The sequence below is a fragment of the Pongo abelii genome, chromosome 10 (assembly GCF_028885655.2).
Source record: "Pongo abelii isolate AG06213 chromosome 10, NHGRI_mPonAbe1-v2.0_pri, whole genome shotgun sequence".
NCBI classification, from domain to species: Eukaryota; Metazoa; Chordata; class Mammalia; order Primates; family Hominidae; genus Pongo; species Pongo abelii.
The window spans coordinates 62,352,385-62,377,505 of NC_071995.2; the positions used below are offsets into that span (position 1 = coordinate 62,352,385).

General features: G+C 41.1%; 1 protein-coding gene and 1 long non-coding RNA gene across 3 annotated transcripts in view; one reads left to right on the forward strand and one right to left on the reverse strand.

Annotated features, from left to right (window-relative positions):
- The first annotated feature begins 2,842 nt into the window (after nt 1–2,842).
- The window catches only part of XPOT (exportin for tRNA), a 44,267-nt gene continuing 21,988 nt past the window's right edge, over nt 2,843–25,121 (forward strand). Inside the window, 15 exon segments of one of the 2 annotated variants that reach the window (NM_001132357.1) lie at nt 2,843–3,172; nt 8,315–8,448; nt 13,218–13,300; nt 15,018–15,074; nt 16,347–16,416; nt 17,182–17,400; nt 18,375–18,559; nt 18,658–18,826; nt 19,540–19,776; nt 21,308–21,346; nt 21,470–21,532; nt 22,882–23,006; nt 23,316–23,460; nt 23,615–23,734; nt 24,093–24,187. In NM_001132357.1, coding sequence (NP_001125829.1) covers nt 8,389–8,448; nt 13,218–13,300; nt 15,018–15,074; nt 16,347–16,416; nt 17,182–17,400; nt 18,375–18,559; nt 18,658–18,826; nt 19,540–19,776; nt 21,308–21,346; nt 21,470–21,532; nt 22,882–23,006; nt 23,316–23,460; nt 23,615–23,734; nt 24,093–24,187 — 1,667 coding nt within the window. In that variant the 5' untranslated portion in view covers nt 2,843–3,172; nt 8,315–8,388. 2 annotated transcript variants of the gene reach the window in all.
- The window catches only part of LOC129049141 (uncharacterized), a 37,659-nt gene continuing 25,295 nt past the window's right edge, over nt 12,758–25,121 (reverse strand). The window contains exons 2-4 of the long non-coding RNA XR_008511965.2: nt 19,283–19,406; nt 14,345–14,420; nt 12,758–12,981 (exon numbers count right to left, since the gene is read on the reverse strand). This is a non-coding gene — a long non-coding RNA (uncharacterized LOC129049141). The remainder of the gene's footprint in view (nt 12,982–14,344; nt 14,421–19,282; nt 19,407–25,121) is intronic.

The following is a 25,121-nucleotide window of genomic DNA, read 5'->3' on the forward strand; positions in this document are numbered from 1 at the left end:
TGTGCTAGACTCAGAAGATACACTGAAATAGGTAGGGCAGAAATCCCAGCCTGAGATTTTTTTTCTTAGAAAGAAACATTCAATAGCAACTTGTGAAAAAAGCCATGTCTGTGTCTCCAGCAGCAATGAAACAAGATGGTGGATGCCCTCACCATTAACCCCCATATGGAAAGGGTATATGTAATTCAGAAGGGATGTGTATTATGTCTGTTCTCACACTGCTATAAAGGAATGCCTGGGACTGGGTAATTTATAAAGGAAAGAGATTTAATTGACTCACAGTACCTCAGGGCTGAGGAGGCCTCAGGAAACTTATGATCATGGCAAAAGGGGAAGTAAACACATCATTCTTCACATGGCAGCAGGGGAGAGAAGAATGAGTGCCCAGCAAAGGGGGAAGCCCCTTATAAAACCATCAGCTCTCATGAAAACTCACTATCACGAGAACAGGGTGGGGGAAACCACCCCCATGATTCAATTATCTCCACCTGATCCTTCCCACGACATGAGGGGATTATGGGAATTACAATTCAAGATGAGATTTGGGTGAAGACACAGCCAAACCACATCAGGATGTGTAGACAACTGAAGTACAATAACATCAAGGCTGTTTTGATGTAAGGGCAGAATTTACAGTATGTGCTCTCACACAACTTGAAATCTTAGAGGCCTTCCGGGAACAGGGATTAATCAGAAGCCAACATGGCGGATTAGTACCAAAGATGGAGTTACTTTAGCTTCCAGATTCCACCCATCAATCCAGCTCTTACAGTTTCACTCGCCCTCCTATTTGGAGATGGTCCCTGAGCTTTTAGGGAGGGTGGTTTCATATGATATAGCTTTGGCAGCAGTGCCCTAGCAGTGGAAAACAGATTGGGCCCAGAGAGATTCCAAATGAGGGAGATTCACAGGCTTTGTTGAATTATCTCTAGTCTTGAGAATACCATGACTTTGGTTTTCTCAGAAGTAAAACAAGAGATACTTCTTGTTTATAATTAATTAATTTGAATAATTAGTAATCTGAATAGTAGAAACATAATGCATGCAAGGATTACAATCAAAAGAAAATTTGTATGCCAGAACAACAAAGAACCTATTTCGTTGGGAAGCCAACTGAGAGCAGCATGAAGAAAATTAAGGCCTGACACAGGGACTCACACTCGTAATTCCAACACTTTGGGAGGCTGAGGTGGGAGGTTCATTTGAGCCTGGGAGTTAGAGATCAGCCTGGGCAACAGAGCAAGTCCCCAACTCTACAAAAACAAACAAAAATAGCCAGGTATGATGGTATGCACCTGTAGTCCCAGCTCCTTGGGCAGCTGAGGCAGGAGGATTGCTTGAGCCCAGGAGGTCAAGGCTGCAGTGAGCTATGACCACTCTACTCCAGACTGGGTAACAGAGCGAGACCCTTTCTCTAAAAACAAGAAAAAATTAAAACCCAGTTCTCCTTTAGCGACACCTTGTAGCCACTAGCCTGACATTTTAAACACATAAATTAGAAACATGATGCAAGAGTGATTCAAGGTATTTTATATAGGAAATGCCTGGTGTAGTGCCTTGGCCAGCTAAATAAATGTAGCTGTTAAATTGTTACATTAGTTTTATTCTATGCTCTTACCATTCCTCCCTCTCCAAGTTTTGTTCGTAGTCTGTGGCAGCAACCTAGTCTGTATTTAGTACATATTGAATAATCAACAATGAAATGTAAATATTGAGCATACTGTGTGTCAAACAGATGTATTAACTCAAACCTCACAGAAACCCTTTGAGGTCGGTACTATTACAATCCCCATTTTACATACGAGTAAACTGAAGCATGGGTAGACTAAAGTAAAGTGCCTGAGGTCAATTAGTGAGGAGGCGGAGTGGCAGTTAAGTCGAGGCAGCCTAAGCCTACACTGCCTCTATGTTGCATTAATAAATTAATAAATCTGTGACCAAATAAATGAAGTGACATTTAGTAGCATCGAAAGATCCCGTGAGTAGGACTTCCTAAGAATGCTCTCCTTCTTTTCACAGACAAAATTTTAGTCTGTTTAAAATAAATTTTGGACCGGACACCGTGGCTCACGCCTGTAATCCCAGTACTTTGGGAGGCCGAGGCAGGTGATCACTTGAGGTCAGGAGTTCGAAACCAGCCTGTCCAACATGGTGCAACCCTGTCTCTACGAAAAATACAAAAATTAGCTGGGCATGGTGGCACGCGCCTGTCATCCCAGCTACTCAGGAGGCTGATGCAGGAGAACTGCTTGAACCCCAGAGGCGGAGGTTGCAGTGAGCCAAGATCTCGCCATTGCACCCCATCCTGGGCGACAGAGCGAGACTCTGTCTCAAAGAATAAAGAAATAAATAAATAAATTAATTAATTAATTAATTTTGAAAAACTGTCAGCACTCATCAGATCTTTACACTGCTGGACTCGGGACACTTGGGGCCGTAGACAAGCAATTAAACTGACTCACACGTGGTTAGAACCACGTCATCCTGATTCGTGAATCCGTACTCTTAACTACTAGAAGCCCTTTGTGGAATGCACGGGGCGAACCTGACGCTTGAGCTCTGACACAACGCAGACACAAACCGGGATTTAAGAGCTGGGTAGGGACTCCTGGGCCGGACGCCTCATCCCGGCATGCACCTCAAGCCCCGGCGACCACGCCTTCCGCCGAGCGCCAGGGAGCGCGTGTGCGCCTCGCCGCCCGGAAGCGTCGCCCGCTCGCTGCATGCTGGGAGTTGTAGGCCTCCGGCGTCAGCCCGCGGGCTGCCGCCCGCACTCTCCATGAGACTGCTGGCGCCGGCGCCCGCCCGCGCGGCACCGACGCGGGGAGCGCGCTTCGCGCTGACTCAGCGGCGGCGGCGGCGGCGGCGGCGTTAGCCGGCCCTCGCGCTCTTTCCCTTCCTGGGGCGCCGACCCCGCCCGCTTGCTTGCTTGCTTGCTTGCCTGCCTGTCTGCCCGGCGCCACGCAAGAGAAGGTGCCAGGGGACGCGGAGCGACTAGAGGCGCGCGGTCCCGGCCAGCTCCGTTTCTGGCGTTGGCGCTGCGGCCGTGGCGGAGGACTACGGCGACAAGGACGAGGGCCGCTCTCCCAGCTCTCTGCGTGCCGCGCCGCTCCGCTCCGCTGGCTGACCATCTGGAGTGCAGGCTGGGAGGCGGGATGGAGTGATAGGGAAGGTGACTCGGGGCTCGGGGGCAGCGGGACCGGGACCACGTTTGGTCCGCGTGAGGCTTTGAGGAAGTTGGCCGGGGCGGACCGGCCCGGGGGAGTCCCGACGCCAGGGAGGGTGCAGGCTTGGGACCCTCCATGGCGGTGCACCCCCTGGCTGGGCGGACCGGGTGGGGGTGGGTACGAGCCGGGGCCGCCGCCGAGGAGCGCGTCCCGAGTGCGTGGCCGCCCGTTGCCTGGTGTTTCATCACCCGAATTGCCACGAGGCTTCCTTTAGGGGGAGGGATCGGGGAGGGATGGGAGCAAGGCTAGCAGAGGAGGGTTGGCATCGCCTGTGGTTCCGAAGCCCGTTGGTCATCGTTGTAGCCTAATCAACTGTGGAGACCTCAAACTTGATTCTTCCCCCACCCCTGGACAAAAAGGAAAAGTGTTATTTCTGTGCAGTAATTGGCCAGCACGGACGCTCCATTTCTTCTCAAACCTTCCTCACTATCCTGCAGGACTAGAGAAGCATGAGTTTCCCTGTAACCAGAAAAACGAGTACTTTTTGAAAGTGCTAATTAGTTGTGGCGGGCGGGGGTTGGGGGAGAGTTAGGTTTTATTAAACCGGCTTGTCAGCGTGGTGTTAAAAGGCTGGAAAGATTCAGTCGTAGTGTTTGAAACAGTCTTCAGTAGGTGTAGAGGAATTTTTCCAAATTGTTTGATTCTCAGTGGCTATCCAGGAAAAGTTAAGGCTTAATATTTTAAGTATGTTGCTTGCCTTCCCCCCAGAACCTTTGCAAGATGCATAATTGTTTACCGTATTGAAACATTTTTTGGGTTTTTTTTGTTTTTGTTTTGAGACGGAGTCTCGCTCGGTCGCCCAGGCTGCAGTGCAGTGGTGCCATGTCGGCTCACTGCAACCTCTGCCTCTCAGGTTCAAGTGATTCTACAGCCTCAGCCTCCCGAGTAGCTCTGTTACAGGCGCGCCCCGCCACACCTGGCTACTTTTTGTATTTTTTGTAGAGGTGGAGTTTCACCGTGTTAGCCAGGATGGTCTCGATCTCCTGACCTCGTGATCCACCCGCCTCGGCCTCCCAAAGTGCTGGGATTACAGGCGTGAGCCACCGCGCCTGGCCTTCCACTGCATATTGATCGTCCAAATGCCTTCTATGTGGGGGATTCTTTCTGTAGTGACAACTGTAACTAGTTTGTTTCCTTGGGTTTATTGGCTATGTTTTCCTTAGGGCCACTTGATTTTTCTCCGGATAGCTTCAGAGTGACTTGACCAAGCTTAAGCATTTTTTTTTTTTTTTTGACACGGTGTCTCACTCTGTCGCCCAGGCGGGAGTGCAATGACACGATCTGCGCTCACTGCAACCTCTCCCTCCCGGGTTCATGGGAGTCTCCTTCGTCAGCCTCCTGAGTAGCTGGGATTACAGGCGCGGGCCAACACGCCCCGCTAATTTTTGTATTTTTAGTAGAGACGGCGTTTCACCTTGTTGGTCAGGTTGGTCTCGAACTCCTGACCTCGTGATCCGTCCACCTCGGCCTCCCAAAATGCTGGGTTTACAGGCGTGAGCCACCGTGCCTGGCCAGCAATTTTTTTTAGATGGAGTTTCGCTCTGGTTGACCAGGCTGGAGTGCGGTGGCGCCATCTCAGCCCACTGCAACCTCCGCCTCCCGGGTTCAAGCGATTCTCCTGCCTCAGCCTCCCAAATAGCTGGGATTGCAGGCATGCGCCACCACACCTGGCTAATTTTTGTATTTTTAGTAGAGACGGGGTTTCTCCATGTTGGTCAGGCTGGTCTCCAACTCCCGACCTCAGTTGATCTGCGCCCCCTTCGGCCCTCCTTAGTGCTGGGATTACAGGCGGGAGTCACCCTGCCTGGCCAACATTTTTTTTAAAAAGCCATAGCAAATTCAAGGAAGCTTTTATTGGACTTCTCAATCTGGGATTCTTAGAAACTCCGAAATCGTTTTTTCTCCCTGGGCATTTTTCAGGGGAATGGACATCAGATTTTCTTAACATTTAGGGGGCGAAGGGAACCAGTGCCTTTCTTTGTGTTTTTCTGTCTTTTAAAAATGCTGATCTAGCATAAGAATGCCCCAAGTAGTTTCCATCACCCATGTTCCTGCCTCTGATTATAAACAACGTATTGAGGGCTCACTATGTGCCAGCCATGCTCTGCATACCTTATCTCTTTGAAGCCTTTACAACTTTATGAGGCATATGGTCTTTTTCCCATGTCATAGAAAGGGTTCTCTCAGGTTTTGTAAGTTGTCCAAGTGGCCTCAATTAAATGACAAGATGGGGATACAAACCCAGGTCTTTGAAATCCAAAACCTATGCTCTACTATGTCCTGGGGACATAGTGATGGATAGTGAAGACAGTCCTTGCACTTTAAGATTATGAGAGATGGCCGGGTGGCTCACACCTGTAATCCCAGCACTTTGGGAGGTGGAGGCGGGCAGATCATCTGAGATTAGGGGTTCGAGACCAGCCTGGGCAACATGGTGAAACCCCATCTCTACTAAAAAATACAAAAATTAGCCGGGTGTGGTGGCTCACCCCTGTAGTCCCAGCTATTCGGGAGGCTGAGGCAGAAGAATCACTTGAACCCAGGAGCCAGAGGCTGCAGTGAGCCGAGATCATGTCACTGCACTCCACACTGGGCAACAGAGTGAGACTGTCTCAAAAAAAAAAAAAAAGATTAATGAGAGAAAACTAGTAAGCTGGCAGTGACAGCATAGCAGTGCTTAGGATGGGGCATGTAATCCAATTTGGGAGAGTTGGACAATAGGGGTCAAAGAAGTGTTCTTGAAAGAGGTGGCTTCTAAGTAGAATTTCAAAGGACAGCAGGAGTTAACCTACTAACAAGAAGAAAGAGCAGTGTGCAAAGATGAAAGGTAGCATACCACTGGAGAACTGCCATGTGGTTCACTAGCACTGGCCTTGCTGACCTGGGGTGCAGAATAGTGAGGAGTTATTCAAAAGTGTTTGGATCGTAATCTCAGGGCAGTAGGGAGTTACACTGCCTTGAAGTCTGCAAGTATGTTATGAACCGTAAGAGAAAGGGCTGAGCTGTCTTCAAAGCTCTCAGTCCATATCCTGAGTTATTTGATTCAGGCAGGCTCAGAGGAAAACAGAAAAGCATATTGTAGGTATCCTGTAACCTGGACCTGAGCCTGGCTTTGCTATTCCCGAAAGGCTTTTCTCCCTACCCCTGCTATTCCCAAAAGGCTTTTCTCCCCTACCCCCAACCCAATTAGTCTTTTGGCGTCTTTGGTTACGATAATTAAAACAAAAAGCCCCACAGCCTTTTTTTGTTTTCTTTGAGACAGAGTCTCGTTCTGTCACCCAGGCTGGAGTGCAGTGGCGTGATCCCAGCTCACTGCAACCTCCACCTCCTGGGTTCAAGCGATTCTCCTGCCTCAGCCGCCCAAGTAGCTGGGATTACAGGTGTGTGCCACCATGCTCCGCTAATTTTTTTGTATTTTTAGTAGGGGATTTTATCATGTTGGCCAGGCTGGTCTTGAACTCCTGACCTCAAGTGATCCACCTGCCTCGGCCTCCCAAAGTGCTGGGATTACAGGCATGAGCCACCATGCCTGGCCACCCACAGCCTTTAATGGAAGTATAAGACTTGGTCTCCCTACCTTATAGGTCTTGAGAGAATAATATCATTTTCACATCATTTAGAGTTTGTTCCATGTTTGCTCAAATGAATATACATTCTATCAAAAACTAGGATGCCTTTTGCAGCTTATAATTTGAGAATGTTAGAACCTATATTGTGAAGAAGTGGATTACCTCTCAGAGATTAAAACAATTCTTAGAGTAGTCAGTGTTAAGTCATTTGTGGATTTTTTTTTTTTTTTTTTTTTTTTTTTGAGATGGAATCTCACTCTGTTCTCCAGGCTGGAGTGCAGTGGCGCAATCTTGGCTCACTGCAACCTCTGCCTCCTGGGTTCAAGCAATTCTTGTGCCTCAGTCACCCGAGTAGCTGGGATTACAGGCGTGTGCCACCAAGCCTGGCTGATTTTTGTCTTTTTAGTAGAAATGGGGTTTCACCGTGTTGGTCAGGCTGACTTGAACTCCTGACCTTAAGTGATCTGCGCACCTCGGCCTCCCAAAGTTCTGGGATTATAGGTGTGAGCCACTGCGCCTGGCTGGTTTCTGGGTTTTTGTATCTACTATTGAAAAACTTTTTTTTTTGAAATTTTTAGAATTGGCTGGCAAAAGCAGAGATCTGTAAAATGCAAAACTAAGTCCATTGCTCAAAAGCTAAATGACTGGTTTTTCATTATCCTGTTCCTTTCATTAGACTTCTGTTGTAGTACTTAGTAAACACTCCAAAGGATATTGAACTCTGAGGTCAGCCATTCTAATGTTTTAAAGAAGGTTTGTGATATTTGTATCTGGAAGTAGACAAATTATTACAATTACTGTAATAGTCTGGATTTGTCATTTTTATACTTACTGCAGTTGCACAATTGTATTTTTAAGTACTAGAGATAAGTAAAACACTGCATAAATTAGGTGCTTCTACTTTTTAAAGTAGAAAATGATTACTTTCTATAGCTTATTAAGAAGATCTTGAAAACTAAGGAAGCTTGAGGACCTTAATGGCATACTTCAAGATTTTTAGGGGCCAGGCGGGGTGGCTCATGCCTATAATCCCAGCACTTTGGGAGGCCAAGGTGGGCGGATCACAAGGTCAGGAGATCAAGACCATCCTGTCTAACATGGTGAAACCCTGTCTCTACTAAAAATACAAAAAATTAGCCCGATGCGGTGGCAGGCGCCTGTAGTCCCAGCTACTCGGGAGGCTGAGGCAGGGGAAATGGTGTGAACCTGGGAAGCAGAGCTTGCAGTGAGCGGATATCATGCCACTGCACTCCAGCCTGGGCGACAGAGCGAGACTCCATCTCAAAAAAAAAAAAAAAAAAAAAAGATTTTTAGGAATTACACATTAGTGAAGTAGTTAGCAGAGCCCATTTTTCTGAGAATTAGGCTCTAACTTTTAGTTGTAATTTAGATAAGTTCCGAAATAAGTTTTTAAACATTTAAGCTTCTTTGCATGATTTTATCCATTTACATTATTCAGGATAAGCATCTATTTGTTTATCAAGTAATGTTTTCTTTCAACTTTGTTTTTTGTGGCAGATGTTTATAAATTCTTCTGTGGGATCAGAGGGCACGCCTATTATAACCAGAAAACTCCAAGTATAGCAGCGAGGATGGATGAACAGGCTCTATTAGGGCTAAATCCAAATGCTGATTCAGACTTCAGACAAAGGGTAAGTTACTCTGCTGAATCATTTTTTAACCATGTCACCACAGATTGGCATTAGAGGACTTGAATAAAAATGCACCTGGCAAAAGTCTACTTTGGGTAGAAATGAACGGAAACAAAAAAATTTGAGGTATTTGAATATATTTTGAATATAGAAACAGTGAGTGTTGTGATTTATTTTCTATTTACTTGGCCAAACAAAAGGATTAAAATCTCATATGATTCAAGGCAGATCTTTATGCAACATCAGTTATTATTTCTAATTATTTAAAAGTTGTAACGCAAAGGATTCGTTTAAGAGACTTTCCATAGCAGCAGACGTGTATTTTCTCTTTGCTTGGCTTGATCTATACAAGCTGTTTTAACACTTACCTTAATGATTTTTTTTTTTTTTTTTTTTTTTTTTTGTAGAGATAGGGTTTCACCGTCTTGCCCAGGGTGGTCTCAAACTCCTGAGCTCAAGCAATCTGCCCACCTCAGTCTCCTAAAATGCTGGGATTATAGGCATGAGCCACCCTGCCCGGCCACATTAGTGATATTTAACATTCTTGTTATTTGGTCTAGGCAGACATAAATAAGCAGTTATGATAGGTTATGTCTTAAGTAAAATGGTTACGTGACAAGAATCCATTATAAAGTGCTGGGATAGTTGGATAAATGTAAACAATTAAACATAATGTAGCCTACAACTATAATCATGACTATAGCTGAATGATAGAAAAATATAAAGAATGAGCCTATAATTAATTTTTTTAAAGATGTGGGCATTCTGAAGTATAGGGTAAGTGGAAAAGAAAGAGGCATTTTCTTTTTACTTTTCATAGCAAAGAATACTTTTTATAAATGAGCTAAATGAGGTTAACAATCTCACTAAAAATTATAGCAGTTTTTATTCTTATTTTAAGAAAAAAACCTTTTAAAGCAGTAAAAAGCAATCCCAACTAGTTTCTAATACACTACCATGTGCATGTCTCTGCTAGTAAATAAGTAACGAGCTCTTCAGATACAGGAAAATAATAGGAATTGAGATTTAAGTATCTGGCTAATTACAAGATACCTATCAAACAAGTTAGGACATCAAAAGACATTTAAAATCCATGTCTTCTGTGTGTAAACAAATCTTTCTTGGCATAGGGTTTTATGCTACCTACCTTCAAACATAGTTGAAGCATCATAGATCTTTACCTTTAGTCTAGCTTGGTATTGCATGTTTATAATTAAAAGCCTTTGACTGTATGTTTAGTTATTAAATGGCCTTTACTGTTATTTTTATGTGCCTCTTGAAATCTTTCATTTCTTAAGTTCCAGCATCCAATTTTTGGATGAAAGAGGCATTTTCTTTGCCTCTTAAGTTCCAGCAACCAATTTTTTAAAATGTGCCATGATTTCTTTTCAGAAAATTAAAACCAATACATTATTAGTGGTTTTAATACAGAAGTTCTGCTTTTTGTCAATAAAAATGGGTTCTGTCACAGATGTGTTTTAAGCATCCAGGTCCAGGCATAATTCAGTATCCATTTAGCCAATCTGAATAACAATTTATTAGGATGAAAGGGAAGAAATCTTAAAGTGAATTCTGAAAGCCCTTTTGTCACAGTTCGGGAGTAGTGGAAACTTAATTCAGTTTGATGGTGAGAAGAATGACTGTCTGCCAACCCCAATTGCTCAGTTGTCTATCTGTAATTCTCTGTTTTTTACATGGGCAATAAAAGTTGAACTGACTCTTGTCACATAGAGTCAATCAACCATTAGAAAAAAGGTATGGGGTAGAACTAGGTGGTGAAATCTAGGACTTGTTTTTCAGTGTTGTAGAATTTTGTTTTTTAAATTGTTAGTAATGCATAGATTCAGAATACAAAGGCTTTGTTTAAAAACTAAAAACTTCCAGGTTATCCCTCCTCTCCTTCCCCTCACCCCCGCCCCACCCCCGCCCTTTTTTTTTTGAGACAGAGTCTCACTCTGTTGCCCAGCCTGGAGTGGAATGGCACCATCTTGGCTCACAGCAACCTCCAACTCTTGGGTTCAAGAGATTCTCCTGCCTCAGCTGGGATTAGAGTAGCTAGGTTTAGAAGCACACACCACCACGCCTAGCTAATTTCTGTATTTTTAGTAGAGACGGGGTTTCACCATGTTGGTCAGTCTGGTCTCGAACTCCTGACCTTGTGATCTCCCCGCCTCAGCCTTCCAAAGTGCTGGGATTACAGGCGTGAGCCACTGCGCCTGGCCTCCTCCTTTTTAAAAAATAAAACACTCGTCTTTGGCTTAAAACCTGTTATTATTTAAAGAAAATGGTATGTCATGACATTTCTAGCAGCTGAAACCACCTCTCCCCTCTTTTGTAAGTGAAATATTAGGTGGTAATGCAACATACATGATTAACTTCTACCTTGTCCTCTGGCCTCTGAGATATTCCTAAAGAAAACCCTATGTTTCATGGACTGCTGTTAGAAACAACTAAACTAGTACTATCTTTTATAGCTTCCTGTGCTCTTATAGTCTTAACTTCTAAAGAGAGACATTATTTACTCTGGGCTGTTTTCCAATACCAACAACCAACTGTCTTGATTTCTGTGGACACCAACTGGGTGTCCTACAAATCAATTCAATTCTGACACTACCAGGATTAGCATCACATCCCACAAGTTATGGGCTCAGTCTTACAAACCGCCCCCACTTAAGACACTAATTGAGTCCAGAACCTCTCATATTTCTGATGATGGATGGAGTAGCCTACAGAACTTAGAAAAACAGTTGACTTTGTTGTACTGATTAAGGATACACCTCATGAGCAGCCACATGGAAGCGATGCATAGGGCAAAGTATAGGGGAAGGGGCACAGAGCTTTTGTGCCCTCTCTAGGAACACCACCCTCAGCATCTCGATGTGTTTGCCAACCTGGAAGTTCAACAGTTTTTATAGAGCTGAATCTTGAGTCCCTTCTCCCCTTCCCAGAGGTTGGTGGTTAGGGCTAAAAAGTTTCAACACTCTAATCAATTGATCTTTCTGGTAACCAGCCATATCCTGAGGCTGTCTAGGGTTCCCACACCAAGTTACCTCATTAACGTAAACTCTGTTGACCTCGAAGTCTCTAGTGATGCTTCCACCTTAGCCTCCCAAGTAGTTGGGACTGTAGGTGCACGTCACCACTTCTGGCTAATTTTTAAATTTTTTGTAGAGACAGGGTCCCACTATGTTGCCCAGGCTAATCTTAAACTGCTGGCCTCAAGTGATCTTCCCACCTTGGCCCCCCAGAGTGTTGGGATTATAGGTGTGAACTGCTGTGCCTGGCCCAAAGGGCTCATTATAAATAACAAAAGACGGTCCTGTCGCTCAGGAAATTTTCCAAGAGTTTTAAGAGCTCTGAGCCAGCAACTGGCTGCAAAGCCCAAATGTATTTTTTTGTTATACCACATATTTAATATTATATTTGGTGATCTTCACCTAATCACCTTCATTTACCTGGTCTTCTGTCAGTGGGAGCAGCCATTGAGACCATGTATGAAAACCCATTCCCTCATTCATACAGTTACATAGTATAGGAAACTATCACCTAAATATAAATACAGTGGCTTTGATCTGTAACCCAAAGAAAAAAATAACTTTACATCTCGATGACCCGGTGTGTGTGTATATATGTATATGTACATATGCACATAAATAACTAAAACAAGTTATAGAAAGTAATATTCTTGCTAGGGTACAGTACAGAATATCTAATATTCTCTATTTCATTTTTAAAAATTATTGTTCAGGACCCATAAACTGATTTCATCACTAGTGGGAGACACCAACGTTTTAAAAATATTTACCAATTGAAATTAGGTTTCTCTAAGGCTAATGTTTCTTTTACCTCATGTCAGGTTTTGTATCATACATAATTGCTGTCAAATCATCTAGCAGTGTTCCCAGTTGATGTGCAATTTTCTTGTCTATTGGAGATACTTTTCACAAGATGTTCACTACTATTTGTCCATTGCCATGTGTGAAACCTGCATCTGGTGCAACATGCTGATAGGAAGAGTGCCTGAAGTAACTCCCATTTTCCCAACAGTTTGGTAGAGAGCATATGGACTTGATGCTGCATCCATTCTAGAGTACTCTTGCTCCTTGTTGGCACTGTTACTTGTGATTACAATGCCCTGAATTCATAAACTTAGAGATAAGAAACTTCCTCAAGCTTTGACCTTTTCAGTTACTTAATATTTTTCAAAATTCATATCATGCACTTGTACTCCAATTTTAATCTCTTTAGGGAACTTACATGATATAATTAAAGACTTGAAATACTCTCCCATGTAACAGTAGATCAAGATAAGGTACACAGTATGTTTTATCTTTTATAATCACCGCTTTAATAGCAGATGTGCTATTAAATAGGAAAAGTGCCCTTCACAAGCCATTTTATAATTACATATTGTAAAATGATCACACCCTTATCCTCTGCAATTTCTCAGTAGTATGGCACTTGACAAAGCACTTGCTCTCATTCTTCATAATAACCCCATGAAGGCTGCGGGGCATTTTTGTGTTGTTGCTGCTGTAAGAAAACAGGTTTGATTATCTAACTGATGGAATTTATATTTATTTAACCTATTTTTAGGAATGACCCCAAGTTGCATATATTCGGAAGCCTGCATTTAATGTTTTAGCTGTTTTTCTATGAAGTTTACTGATTTGTTACAGGTTTGCAACTCTCAGAATATTTCGTTTAGTATTAGCAGGGCATTGAGATTGTTTATTCTAAATGCATTTTTTTGTTTTGCAATCATATAGGCCCTGGCCTATTTTGAGCAGTTAAAGATTTCCCCAGATGCCTGGCAGGTGTGTGCAGAAGCTCTAGCCCAGAGGACATACAGGTAATTAAAAACAAAATTCGCATGACAATTTAAATTTCTGTGGACATGACAGGACTGTGAAATTTACCTGTATTTGGAAAGTGTTTTCATAAAAACATTTTGTGACTTTTTTTTTTTTTTTTTTTTTTTTGCAAAGCCATTAACATATAGTCATTCCATGTAGAAATGAGAAAATTAGTAAACCCAGTTTGGCCATTTCAGAATTAACTTTTCAGTAAAACCATCCTTTGGTATATATTGTGTACCTGTCACCAGATCCCAGCTGGAATAAAGTGCAGTAAAAACTCCCTTATCTTATGATTGAGAGTGATAACTACTTTCCTAAAACGTTGGTAAAGACAGTGATTGTAAATGATATATATCTTAATTTTTAAAATTATTTATTTATTTTATTATTATTATTATTATTTTCTTGAGATGGAGTCTCGCTCTGTCGCCCAGGCTGGAGTGCAGTGGCTCAGTCTAGGCTCACTGCAAGCTCCGCCTCCTGGGTTCTCGCCATTCTCCTGCCTCAGCCTCCTGAGTAGCTGGGACTACAGGCGCCCACCACCATGCCTGGCTAATTTTTTTGTATTTTTTTTAGTGGAGACAGGGTTTCACTGTGTTAGCCAGGATGGTCTCGATCTCCTGACCTTGTGATCCGCCCATCTCAGCCTTCCAAAGTGCTAGGATTACAGGCGTGAGCCACTGCGCCCGGCCTATATCTTAATTTTTAATTTTAACTTAAGGTATATAATCATTCAGTGAGCAATCTTTTGATATTGGACCACAGTCTTTATCTTTGTATACTAACTAGCATTGACTTTATTCGTAGGTTGGTCACACCTATAACCCATCCTCTACAATTTCTAGCATGGGTCTCTGTACAATGAGTGACAATCCATAGATTTTTAAGATATTTGTCCCCACCTCTCAAGTCTTCTGGTTATATAGGCCATGTCAAATATGTACAAGATTTTTTCCTTCTGCGGTGTGGCTTTCTATGAAATCTTTCTAAAGCATTCAACTAACTTTTTACAGAAATAGGAACTCTCTTATACTCACTTCATTGGCAGATTGTTGGTCTCTAGAGGATCTTTGTCAGTGTTTATAGCTGGCTTACTGCAACTCTGCCACTCCCCTAGAAAGACAGTTGGAAGTAGGTAATTGGTGTGTTGACTTTTGCCCCCATCTTATATAAGCAAGGGTACCATATTTGTAATTTAGTTTCCTGTATGAAACTTTGAAGCTGGACTGACAGTCCATGTGGCCCTGCTTGTTTTGGATTTGGCTACAATAGAACTACTGGGGTTGAATTTTAAGCAGGATTTGGACGACCATCTCTACTTTCACTCAGACTCTGGCTGTTCTGCCATTTTCGTTTTACACCTAACCTGTTATTGTAAAATGAAGGGACTGTTCCAGGAATCTTAATATCTGGAATTTAGGGGGATGGTTTGCTGCTTACAAAGCACTGTATTCAAGGTGTATCTTAATATTTTGGTTATTTTGCTTGTCAGATTTAATGGAAATTTTAAATATTGTATAATATTTAGAGTTCTCATAGCTTTTTAAGTAAATGGATTTTAACATCATAAAATGAGACCAGTAAGTATGAAACAAGCCGAAGGTCTAGTTTGAGAAACTTTTCTGCTGTATTACTCATTACTATTTTGCCTTTGATTTGTTTTCCTCAGTTCATATTCTGCTTATCTCATTTTCTTTTTTTCTTTTTCAGTGATGATCATGTGAAGTTTTTCTGCTTTCAAGTACTGGAACATCAAGTTAAATACAAGTAAGGCTTTTCTCACTGTTTTGACTCAGATTTGCGGGGAGAAGTCTTTTTTTAATTTAATGTTTTTCTTCCTTAAGGAAACCATAATACAGGTTGTAAATTGACAGTGTATATGTTATATCCAGGTTATAGATATGTTTTGATGTATCCCAAAGTGTTTTAAAAGCGTTGAGTTGGCCAGGCGCGGTAGCTCTCGCCTGTAATCCGAGCACTTTGGGAGGCTGAGGCCGGTAGATCACTTGAGGTCAGGAGTTTGAGACTAACCAGCCTGGCCAACATGGTGAAACCCCGTCTCTACGAAAAATACAGAAATTAGTCAGATGTGGTGGCATGCACCTGTAATCTGAGCTACTCAGGAGACTGAGGCACGAGAATTGCTTGAACCTGGGAGGCGGAGGTTGCAGTGAGCCGGGATCACACCACTGCGCTCCAGACTGGGTGACAGCGAGACTCCGTCTCAAAAATTTAAAAAATGCTGAGTTTGTTGGTTACATATGAAAATCCAAGGCTGGGCGCAGTGGCTCATGCCTATGATCTGAGCACTTTGGGAGGCCAAGGCAAGAGGATCGTTTGAGCTCAGGAGTTTGAGACCAGCCTAGGAAACATAGTGAGACCTCATCTCTACAAAAATTTTTTAAAAAAATTAGCCAGGCATGGTTGCGTGCTTCTGTATTCCCAGCTACTGGGGAAGCTGAGGCCAGGAGGGTGAGGCTCCAGTGAGCCACGATAGTGCCACTGCACTTCAGCCTGGGCAATACAGCAAGACCTTGTCTCAAAAAAAAAAATGAAAATCCAGACATTTCACAGAAAAATCTAGATTTCCAGCTTTTCTGGAAAAGTCAGAATATCTGGTAACACCAGGCCTGTTTTTCTACATGACAACTCTCTCTTAGAGTTAAGTAGCTGCATGGGCACTTGTGTTCAGAATCTCTGACTTACTAATTAAGCAAAATAACAAATCATTACTGAGAGGATTCCTAGTTCACCTATTGGTTTATTCTGTAGATCACAGACCACAAAACATATTTTCTTTTGAAAAATTCTATTCAACATGAATAGAATCACAAATTAAAGATTGATATTGATGCCCTACCTGCCACTCTTGTCCTTATCTTTAAAGCAATGATGAGTGGCATTAACAGTTTATGTTAGGAAACTTTAGATAATTGAGAGCTATACAAATTTTCCCTTTCAAATATATGAGGCTGTTATTTTTCACAACCATGGACACCAAATATAGCCATTATTCTTTTTCTTCTCTATTTTGAACAGATACTCAGAACTAACCACTGTTCAACAACAGCTAATTAGGGAGACGCTCATATCATGGCTGCAAGCTCAGGTAAAATCGTAATTTCATTCAGTACCTCAAATTACTAGATATTTAAACTTATTTTTTGCAAGAGTTTGGAACTTTACCTCAAAGATTTTCATCAGTGTTCCTCCATTTGATTTCATAGCTTTTTTAAAAGGTGCTGGTTTTAAAGATCATGGAAGTGGGAGTTTAGCAATAATTTAATATTATATCAATGACTGAAATGGTCATAGTTTCCATGACACATTGTGGAAACTTTCATTTTAAAATGTAGTTGTTTTTAACTACTTGACAAACGCTGCTTTCTGTTTGGCTCTTAAAGGCGAGCCCTCCTGGACAGCCTCTCCACAAGAGCCCTTTATAAAGGGCCAGTTGAGTTCTTTTCAGTTAATTTTAGCTAATCTTAACACATAAAGCAGTTGTGTAGCTAGAGTTTTTATTTTCCTTAAAGAGCAAGTAGACAGAAGAAAAAATTTTTTTTCTTCTGAGAAGAAATTATAGGAACTATTAAAACTCTGCATTTGAAACTTTTCTGTCAAAGTGTAAGAATGAGGAGTAATCATTACAGCCTTTAATGGTTCATTTAATTGTTCTTCATCTGGTCAGTCACTTAAATACTTTTGACAATTTTGATAATCATAATTATCAAAATAATTTTGAAGAATATTTGTTGCATAGTTTATCTGGGCCATGTTGACATTTGATGAAACTTTGCCTTTTAATGAGACAACTGGTGTTTCTGGGTCTTTTCAATTTACATTTAATTTTATGGACTGTTTCTCTGTTTGTCAGATGCTGAATCCCCAACCAGAGAAGACCTTTATACGAAATAAAGCCGCCCAAGTCTTCGCCTTGCTTTTTGTTACAGAGTATCTCACTAAGTGGCCCAAGTTTTTTTTTGACATTCTCTCAGTAGTGGACCTAAATCCAAGGGGAGTAGATCTCTACCTGCGAATCCTCATGGCTATTGATTCAGAGTTGGTGGATCGTGATGTGGTGCATACATCAGAGGCAAGTAACTAACCATGAATTTTTTATATTTAATGTAAGTTTTGTAGGAGATAATGGGCACATAATAAAAGGAGCAGGAAAGTTTTCTTAAGGTAAACTTTCTTAAGTTATATAATTATAAATTTACCTGATGTTTTGGATTTTATTTTATGAAGGAACTCAAACTTGGTTATTTTTTTTCCAGAGGTATATTGAAATTAAAGTATTACGTTAAATTTTTTATTTTTTTTTACTTTTTTGAGACGGAGTCTTGCTCTGTTCCCCAGGCTGGAGTGCGGTGGCGCAGTCTTGGCTCACTGCAACCTCCGCCTCCTGGGTTCAAGCGATTCTCCCACCTCAGCCTCCCTAGTAGCTGGGATTGTAGGCACATGCCACCACACCCAGCTAATTTTTGTATTTTTTGTAGAGATGGGGTTTTGCCAGGCTGGACTCGAACTCCTGACTTCAGGTGATCCGCCCGCCTTGCCCTCCCAAAGTGCGGGGATTACAGGCATGAGCCACTGCACCCAGCCTAAATTTTTTTTAACTAGGCAAATACTGTAGCGACATACACGAGTTGATTTTCTTTTATGAATCTGTTGAGAAAGGTAGTCTCTATTTAATACTGCTATATAGTCCCTGAGCAAGGAAGAAGCATTGCTTAGGAGTTGTCAGTGTTGCTGCTTCTGTATTCTTCATCACATAGTGTAAGTACTATATTACTATATTGAGAAATAACTTAAAATATGCTTAAGATTTCTAAGCAATGCTTATTTATAGTTTGTATTTACTAAGAAATTAACTCTGACACTGAGGAGTAGAACAGAAAGAGGAAATACAAAGAATCACAGGATATGATCTTAGAGCTGGTAAATAGGAAATACTGGTAGGGAATGTGTTAACAAGTCTGAAAGTTTACTCTCTGCAAGTATATTCATATATCAAACATTATTTTGTAAGGTAATCTACTTTGCATTTGGCATTTTGTATTTTAGGAGGCTCGTAGGAATACTCTCATAAAAGATACCATGAGGGAACAGTGCATTCCAAATCTGGTGGAATCATGGTACCAAATATTACAAAATTATCAGTATACTAATTCTGAAGTGACGTGTCAGTGCCTTGAAGTAGTTGGGGCTTATGTCTCTTGGATAGACTTATCCCTTATAGCCAATGATAGGTAAGTATGCCTATTATTTTTATAGTATAAACTTGTAAAATACAGTATCTAAAACTCATGACTTTGAAAATGTTACAATTTTATTGTCCCATTACCAGGTTTATAAATATGCTGCTAGGTCATATGTCAATAGAAGTTCTACGGGAAGAAGCATGTGACTGTTTATTTGAAGTTGTAAATAAAGGAATGGACCCTGTTGATAAAATGAAACTAGTGGAATCTTTGTGTCAAGTATTACAGTCTGCTGGCTTTTTCAGCATTGACCAGGTTGGTAAATTTATATAAAATATTGTATGTAAAGTTGTTAGAACAAACTGGGATAGATACTAAGTTAAATATAATAATAGCTTTTTTTTTCTTCTAAATGTTATAAACTCTCCTTGAGATTATAATATAAACCACTGCATCTAGCCAAAATGTTCTCAGTAGCATTCTCCTTGGAGAATGGGTTATACCAGTTCTTAAACCTGAAAGCCTGCAATTGCACATTTCTCACAAACTCTCAGGAGATGCTGACACAACTTGTTCATAGTGGAATTGAGATTTTTTGTTTTGTTTTGTTGTTTGAGATGGAGTCTCGCTCTGTTGCCCAGGCTGGAGTGCAGTGGCACAGTCTCGGCTCACTGCAACCTCCGCCTCCCGGGTTCAAGTGATTCTCCTGTCTCAGCCTTCCGAGTAGCTGAGATTACAGGTGCATGCCACTACACCTGGCAAATTTTTTACCTTTTTGGTAGAGACGGGTTTTCACCATGTTGGCCAGGCTTGTCTCGAACTCTTGACCTCAGGTAATCACCCACTTCAGCCTTCCAGAGTGCTGGGATTATAGGCATAAGCCACCGTGCCCGGCCTGGAATTTTAAATATATGATGTCATTTTAAAATTGAATCCTGTAATTAGCACTTGATTGATATTAAAGTTCAGTTTTTCCTCTTAGCTTGGGCAGGCAGTTTTAAACAGAGATGTGTCTTGATTGCTTATAGGAAGAAGATGTTGACTTCCTGGCCAGATTTTCTAAGTTGGTAAATGGAATGGGACAGTCATTGATAGTTAGTTGGAGTAAATTAATTAAGAATGGGGATATTAAGAATGCTCAAGAGGCACTACAAGCTATAGAAACAAAAGTGGCACTGATGTTGCAGCTACTAATTCATGAGGATGATGATATTTCTTCTAATATTATTGGATTTTGTTACGATTATCTTCATATTTTGAAACAGGTAAGTTTTTGTTTTATTCTTTTTGCTCAATACATAATACAAAGGAGCCATGGAGAAGTGGAAAATATGGAAAAATTAAAAATGAGAAAATACCCATAATTCTACTACCTAAAGATATTTACTGTTAAATACTAATGTACTTCCATCTTAAAAAAAAAAGAATTGGCCAGAAAATAGTTTCAGGTTCTGAATTCAGTAGACTAACCAGCTTCAGAGGTAGTTATAGGTTTAGGTTATTTTTTTATTTTGAACCTGTCTTTATTTGTGAATACAGTTGAAATTTTCATAAGCATGGTTTGTTATTTTAATTTACATATACATCATTCATTTCTCATAAACAATTTTTTTTTTCTTTTTTGAGACGGAGTTTTGCTGTGTTGCCCAGGCTGGAGTGCAATGGCGTGATCTCAGCTCACCACAGCCTCCACCTCCCAGGTTCAAGCGATTTTCCTGCCTCAACCTCCCAAGTACCTGGGATTACAGGCATGCACCACCACGCCCAACTGGTTTTGTACTTTTAGTAGAGACAGGGTTTCTCCATGTTGGTCAGGCTGGTCTTGAACTCCCTACCTCAGGTGATCTGCCCACCTCAGCCTCCCAAAGTGCTAGGATTACAGGTGTGAGCCATCACGCACGGCAACAATTTTTTACAATTAAAGTTTCCCCCACTTCCAGAAAGAACTTGTAGGTGGTGTTAGTCTCCATATTATAGCATTTAGCAATTAAAATAATTAGTAACTTATCAATATGACATTAGATGAAAGCCGTTTCTGTATATTTACTTTGAATTAATTGAATCAAGTCCAACTTAAAATACGTTCCCAAATGACTTTAGTTTCTGTTTTATTGTAGTAAACATAACATGTATCTTTATGTATACTTTAAGAAATTTTATGCAGTGTGGAAAGGTATGATCACTATTGGTAATTCCATTGTATATCTCTTAATGGTTTTGTAGGCTTGTTTTGCTTTGTTTAAAAACCTTTGCAGAATATGTTGTAGGTGTCTTTGTCTACATGTCAAGTTTCTTACTAGAAGTGGCATTACTTAATCTTAGGTTAGGTACATTTTAAATACAGGCAGCTGCTGCTAAACTGCCCTCCAAAAAAGTTGTGTGCATGTTTTCAAAGATCTTAATTGATTAGAGGCCAGGCATAATGGCTGTCACCTGTAATCCCAGCACTTGGTAAGGCTGAGGCGGGAGGATTATTTGAGGCCAGGAGTTTGAGACCAGCCTGGGCAACATAGGAAGACTCCATTTCTATAAATAATAAAAAGAAAACCAGCCAAGTGTGGTGGCACACGCCTGTGGTCCCAGCTAACTTGGGAAGTTGAGGTGGGAGGACCTCTTGAGCCAGGGAGTTGGAGGTTGCAGTGAGCCATGACTGCGCCACTGCACTCCAGCCTGGGCAACAGAGCAAGACCTTGTCTCAAAAAAAAAAAACAGCAGGTCTTAATTGATTAGAAAAATGTTCTGATATGCAGGTATAACTTTAGAAAACCTAATAAGTTATTGCTTACTTTTTAACAGCTTACAGTGCTCTCGGATCAGCAAAAAGCTAATGTAGAGGTAATTGACTTTATGCTTCTTTTAGACCAATGATAGATTTTTAGTCTGTAATTTGCCTTGAAATGTAGCTTAATTTCAAATTATATCAAATTAGGAGACTGACAAAAACTCTTTTATTCTTAGGCAATCATGTTGGCCGTTATGAAAAAATTGACTTACGATGAAGAATATAACTTTGAAAATGAGGTAAGAATTTTTTTTTGTTGAGGAGAAAGGAGTTTTAATTTTATTATTATATCAAATTAATATTTCAAGTTCTTATTGTTTCGGGGCCCTTTACATGAAGTTCTTGAAAAATTAGTCTGTTTATATTGACACCAACCTTGGGTGAAATTAATAGAAGCCTCTTAATCCTTCATTTTTGATATTTTATCCATTAACAACCACCCCACCCCTCCTTTTTTTTGCTTTGAGACAGAGTCTCACTCTGTCACCCAGGCTGGAGTGCAGTGGTGCCATCTCAGCTCACTGCAACCTCTGCCTCCTGGGTTCAAGTGATTCTTGTGCCTCAGCCACCTTAGTAGCTGGGATTACAGGCATGTGCCACCATGCCCAGCTAATTCCTGTATTTTTAGTAGAGACGGGGTTTCACCATGTTGGCCAAGTTGGTCTTGAACTCCTGGCCTCAAGTGATCTGCCTGCCTCAGCCTCCCAAAGTGTTGGGATTACAGGTGTGAGCCACTGCACCTGTCCTGTTAACAGCCCTTTTACAAATACTCTGTAGCACTGAACATAGTAAAATATTGATAATATTATTGGTGATCATATTTCACTTTATATTTTATAAGAGTGATGAACTCCAGTCACAAGACTGTGTTGGCAGAGTGGAAATGAGGCGCTCTAGACTTGTTCCAGTTAAAGGTCTTTTTCAAGATTGTGAGTGGGTCAGCTTCCCATCAAACAAGGGCCACTGGTGCTTTCTAGGTATTCAGTCATGGTATTTGCTGCTAAGCTTTGTTCTAAAGTGTTATATTCCTCCACCTCAGGCATTCAAAAACTTAGGGTTGTAAAAGGATAATAGTGGTGCTGACCAACACACTGCGCACCAGGGATGTGCCAGGCTCCTAACATTTAATATCTCCAGTTATACCATATTATTACCACTTTTTACAGTGGATATTGACTTACAAGAATAAATAAGGTGCAAAGAATTCAAAGCCCATTCTAGTGCTAGACTATCGTCTTTAACCTTCTTAGACTATTTCTGGCTCTAGGCTTTTGAGGCCTACGGCTTTGTGCAAAAATACTTATTTGTGAGCTGGAGGGGAGAAGTTATTAAGCATAAGTTTTTCTATATAAATAGTGACAAAAAATAAAAGTATGAAATGTGTAAATGTGGAAAAATACAGGAGAACTGGATATTTACATGAATTTTAAGGTCTTTTAAGTTTTTTATTTTTATTATTATACTTTAAGTTTTGGGGTACACGTGCAGAACGTGCAGGTTTGTTACATAGGTATACATGTGCCATGGTGGTTTGCTGTGCCGATCAACCCATAAGTTTTTTGAATGAGGATTTTAACCTGTATCATAGGGTGAAGATGAAGCCATGTTTGTAGAATATAGAAAACAACTGAAGTTACTGTTGGACAGGCTTGCTCAAGTTTCACCAGAGTTACTACTGGCCTCTGTTCGCAGAGTTTTTACTTCTACACTGCAGTAAGTTTGTCATTACTTTTGTAACAAGCCTCCTTCTTTCTTTTGCTCTTTGATATGGGTCAAAATAAATGATTCATATGACTTATTAATCCATGTTACTTATTGAGATCTTATGTGTATCTCTGGAAACAGTGCACTTCTTGATTTATCTTGATCCTTTCTACCTTTGTGATATATCGCCTGGGAAAGTTAACAATTGCTATGACTTTTTAATAATTAAAAAGGCTTTTGTTGGTGTCTTACCCTGTGCATAATTCGCTGTATGAAAAATTTATCTTTAAATCTCACTGACATATTATACCTTGGTAGGAATTGGCAGACTACACGGTTTATGGAAGTTGAAGTAGCAATAAGATTGCTGTATATGTTGGCAGAAGCTCTTCCAGTATCTCATGGTGCTCACTTCTCAGGTGATGTTTCAAAAGCTAGTGCTTTGCAGGATATGATGCGAACTGTAAGTATACTGAAGATAATTTTGACCATAAATTTCTGTTTTCAGTATAAGCTAATGGGAGTTCCTTATTGTTAGAGCTTAGTATATGTTAATACTGGGGTGTTTTGATGTTGCAATAAATAAGAAGAGGTTTCCTAACTTTTTCCTGCTCTAGCTGGTAACATCAGGAGTCAGTTCCTATCAGCATACATCTGTGACGTTGGAGTTCTTCGAAACTGTTGTTAGATATGAAAAGTTTTTCACAGTTGAACCTCAGCACATTCCATGTGTACTAGTAAGTACTCTGGATTTTTGTTACTTTCCATGGATTTCAGCTAATGACTCGATAGTATAGTATTGTATTTTTCTGTCTATAACTTTTCTCAGAATCAAAACCTCTCAGAAATGCTTGGCACACACTGAAAGTAACCCCTCCTCCATTTCTTTTAAATGGATAGTTTGTGCCCAATTAGTCAACTAAAACAAGTTCTCAAGAGACTGTTTGTGTGTAGTTTAGAATTACTCGTACATTTCCTAGTCCATGCCTTTTAGGAGCTAAGAAGTAAAATTTGGTGTGAACAAAAATGTGGCAGGACAATATCAACAAAACCCTTGAAAAAGTGCAGAAATAGTAAAAGTGTCTCCTTCTTTAGATGGCTTTCTTAGATCACAGAGGTCTGCGGCATTCCAGTGCAAAAGTTCGGAGCAGAACGGCTTACCTGTTTTCTAGATTTGTCAAATCTCTCAAGTAAGTATAAAATTGCAGCTATTATGTTTAGTTATTTTTTAAGTTACTGGATAGATGTAAAACAATAGTAAAGACATGGAATCAACCTAGGTGCCCATCAGTGGTGGATTAGGCCAGGTATGGTGGCTCATGCCTATAATCCCAACACTCTGGGAGGCCGATCACGAGGTCAGGAGTTGGAGACCAGCCTGGCCAACATGGTGAAACCCCATCTCTACTAAAGATACAAAAAATTAGCTAGGCGTGGTGGCGGGTGCCTGTAATCCCAGCTACTCAGGAGGCTGAGGCAGGAGAATCGCTTGAACCTGGGAGGTGGAGGTTGCAGTGAGCCAAGATCGCACCATTGCACGCCAGCCTGGGTGACAGGGTGAGACTCAGTCTCAAAAAAAAAAGAAAGAAAATGTAGTACACATACACTATGAAATACTAAACAGCCATAACAAAGAACAAAATCATGTCCTTTACAGCAACATGGATGCAGCTGGAGGCCTTTAATCTAAGCAAATTAATGCAGAAACAGAAAAATCCCACATGTTCTCACTTATAAGTGAGAGCTAAATCTTGGGTGCACACAGATATAAAACTGGGAAGAAAAGACACTTGGGACTCCAAAATGAGGGAGTGGGGCAAGTGCTGAAAAACTTCTTATTGGGTACTGTGTTCAATATCTGGGCAATGGGATTGGATCAATAGAAGCGCAAACCTCAGCATCCCATGATATACCCATGTAACAAACCTCCATATGTACCCCCTGAATTTAAAATGAAGATGGAGGCCTGGCGCGGTGGCCCATGCCTGTAATCCCAGCACTTTGGGAGGCTGAGGCGGGTGGATCACCTAAGATCAGGAGTTTGAGACTAGCCTGGCCAACATGATAAAACCCGGTCTCTACTAAAAATACAGAAAATTAGCCGGGCGTGGTGGTAGGCACCTG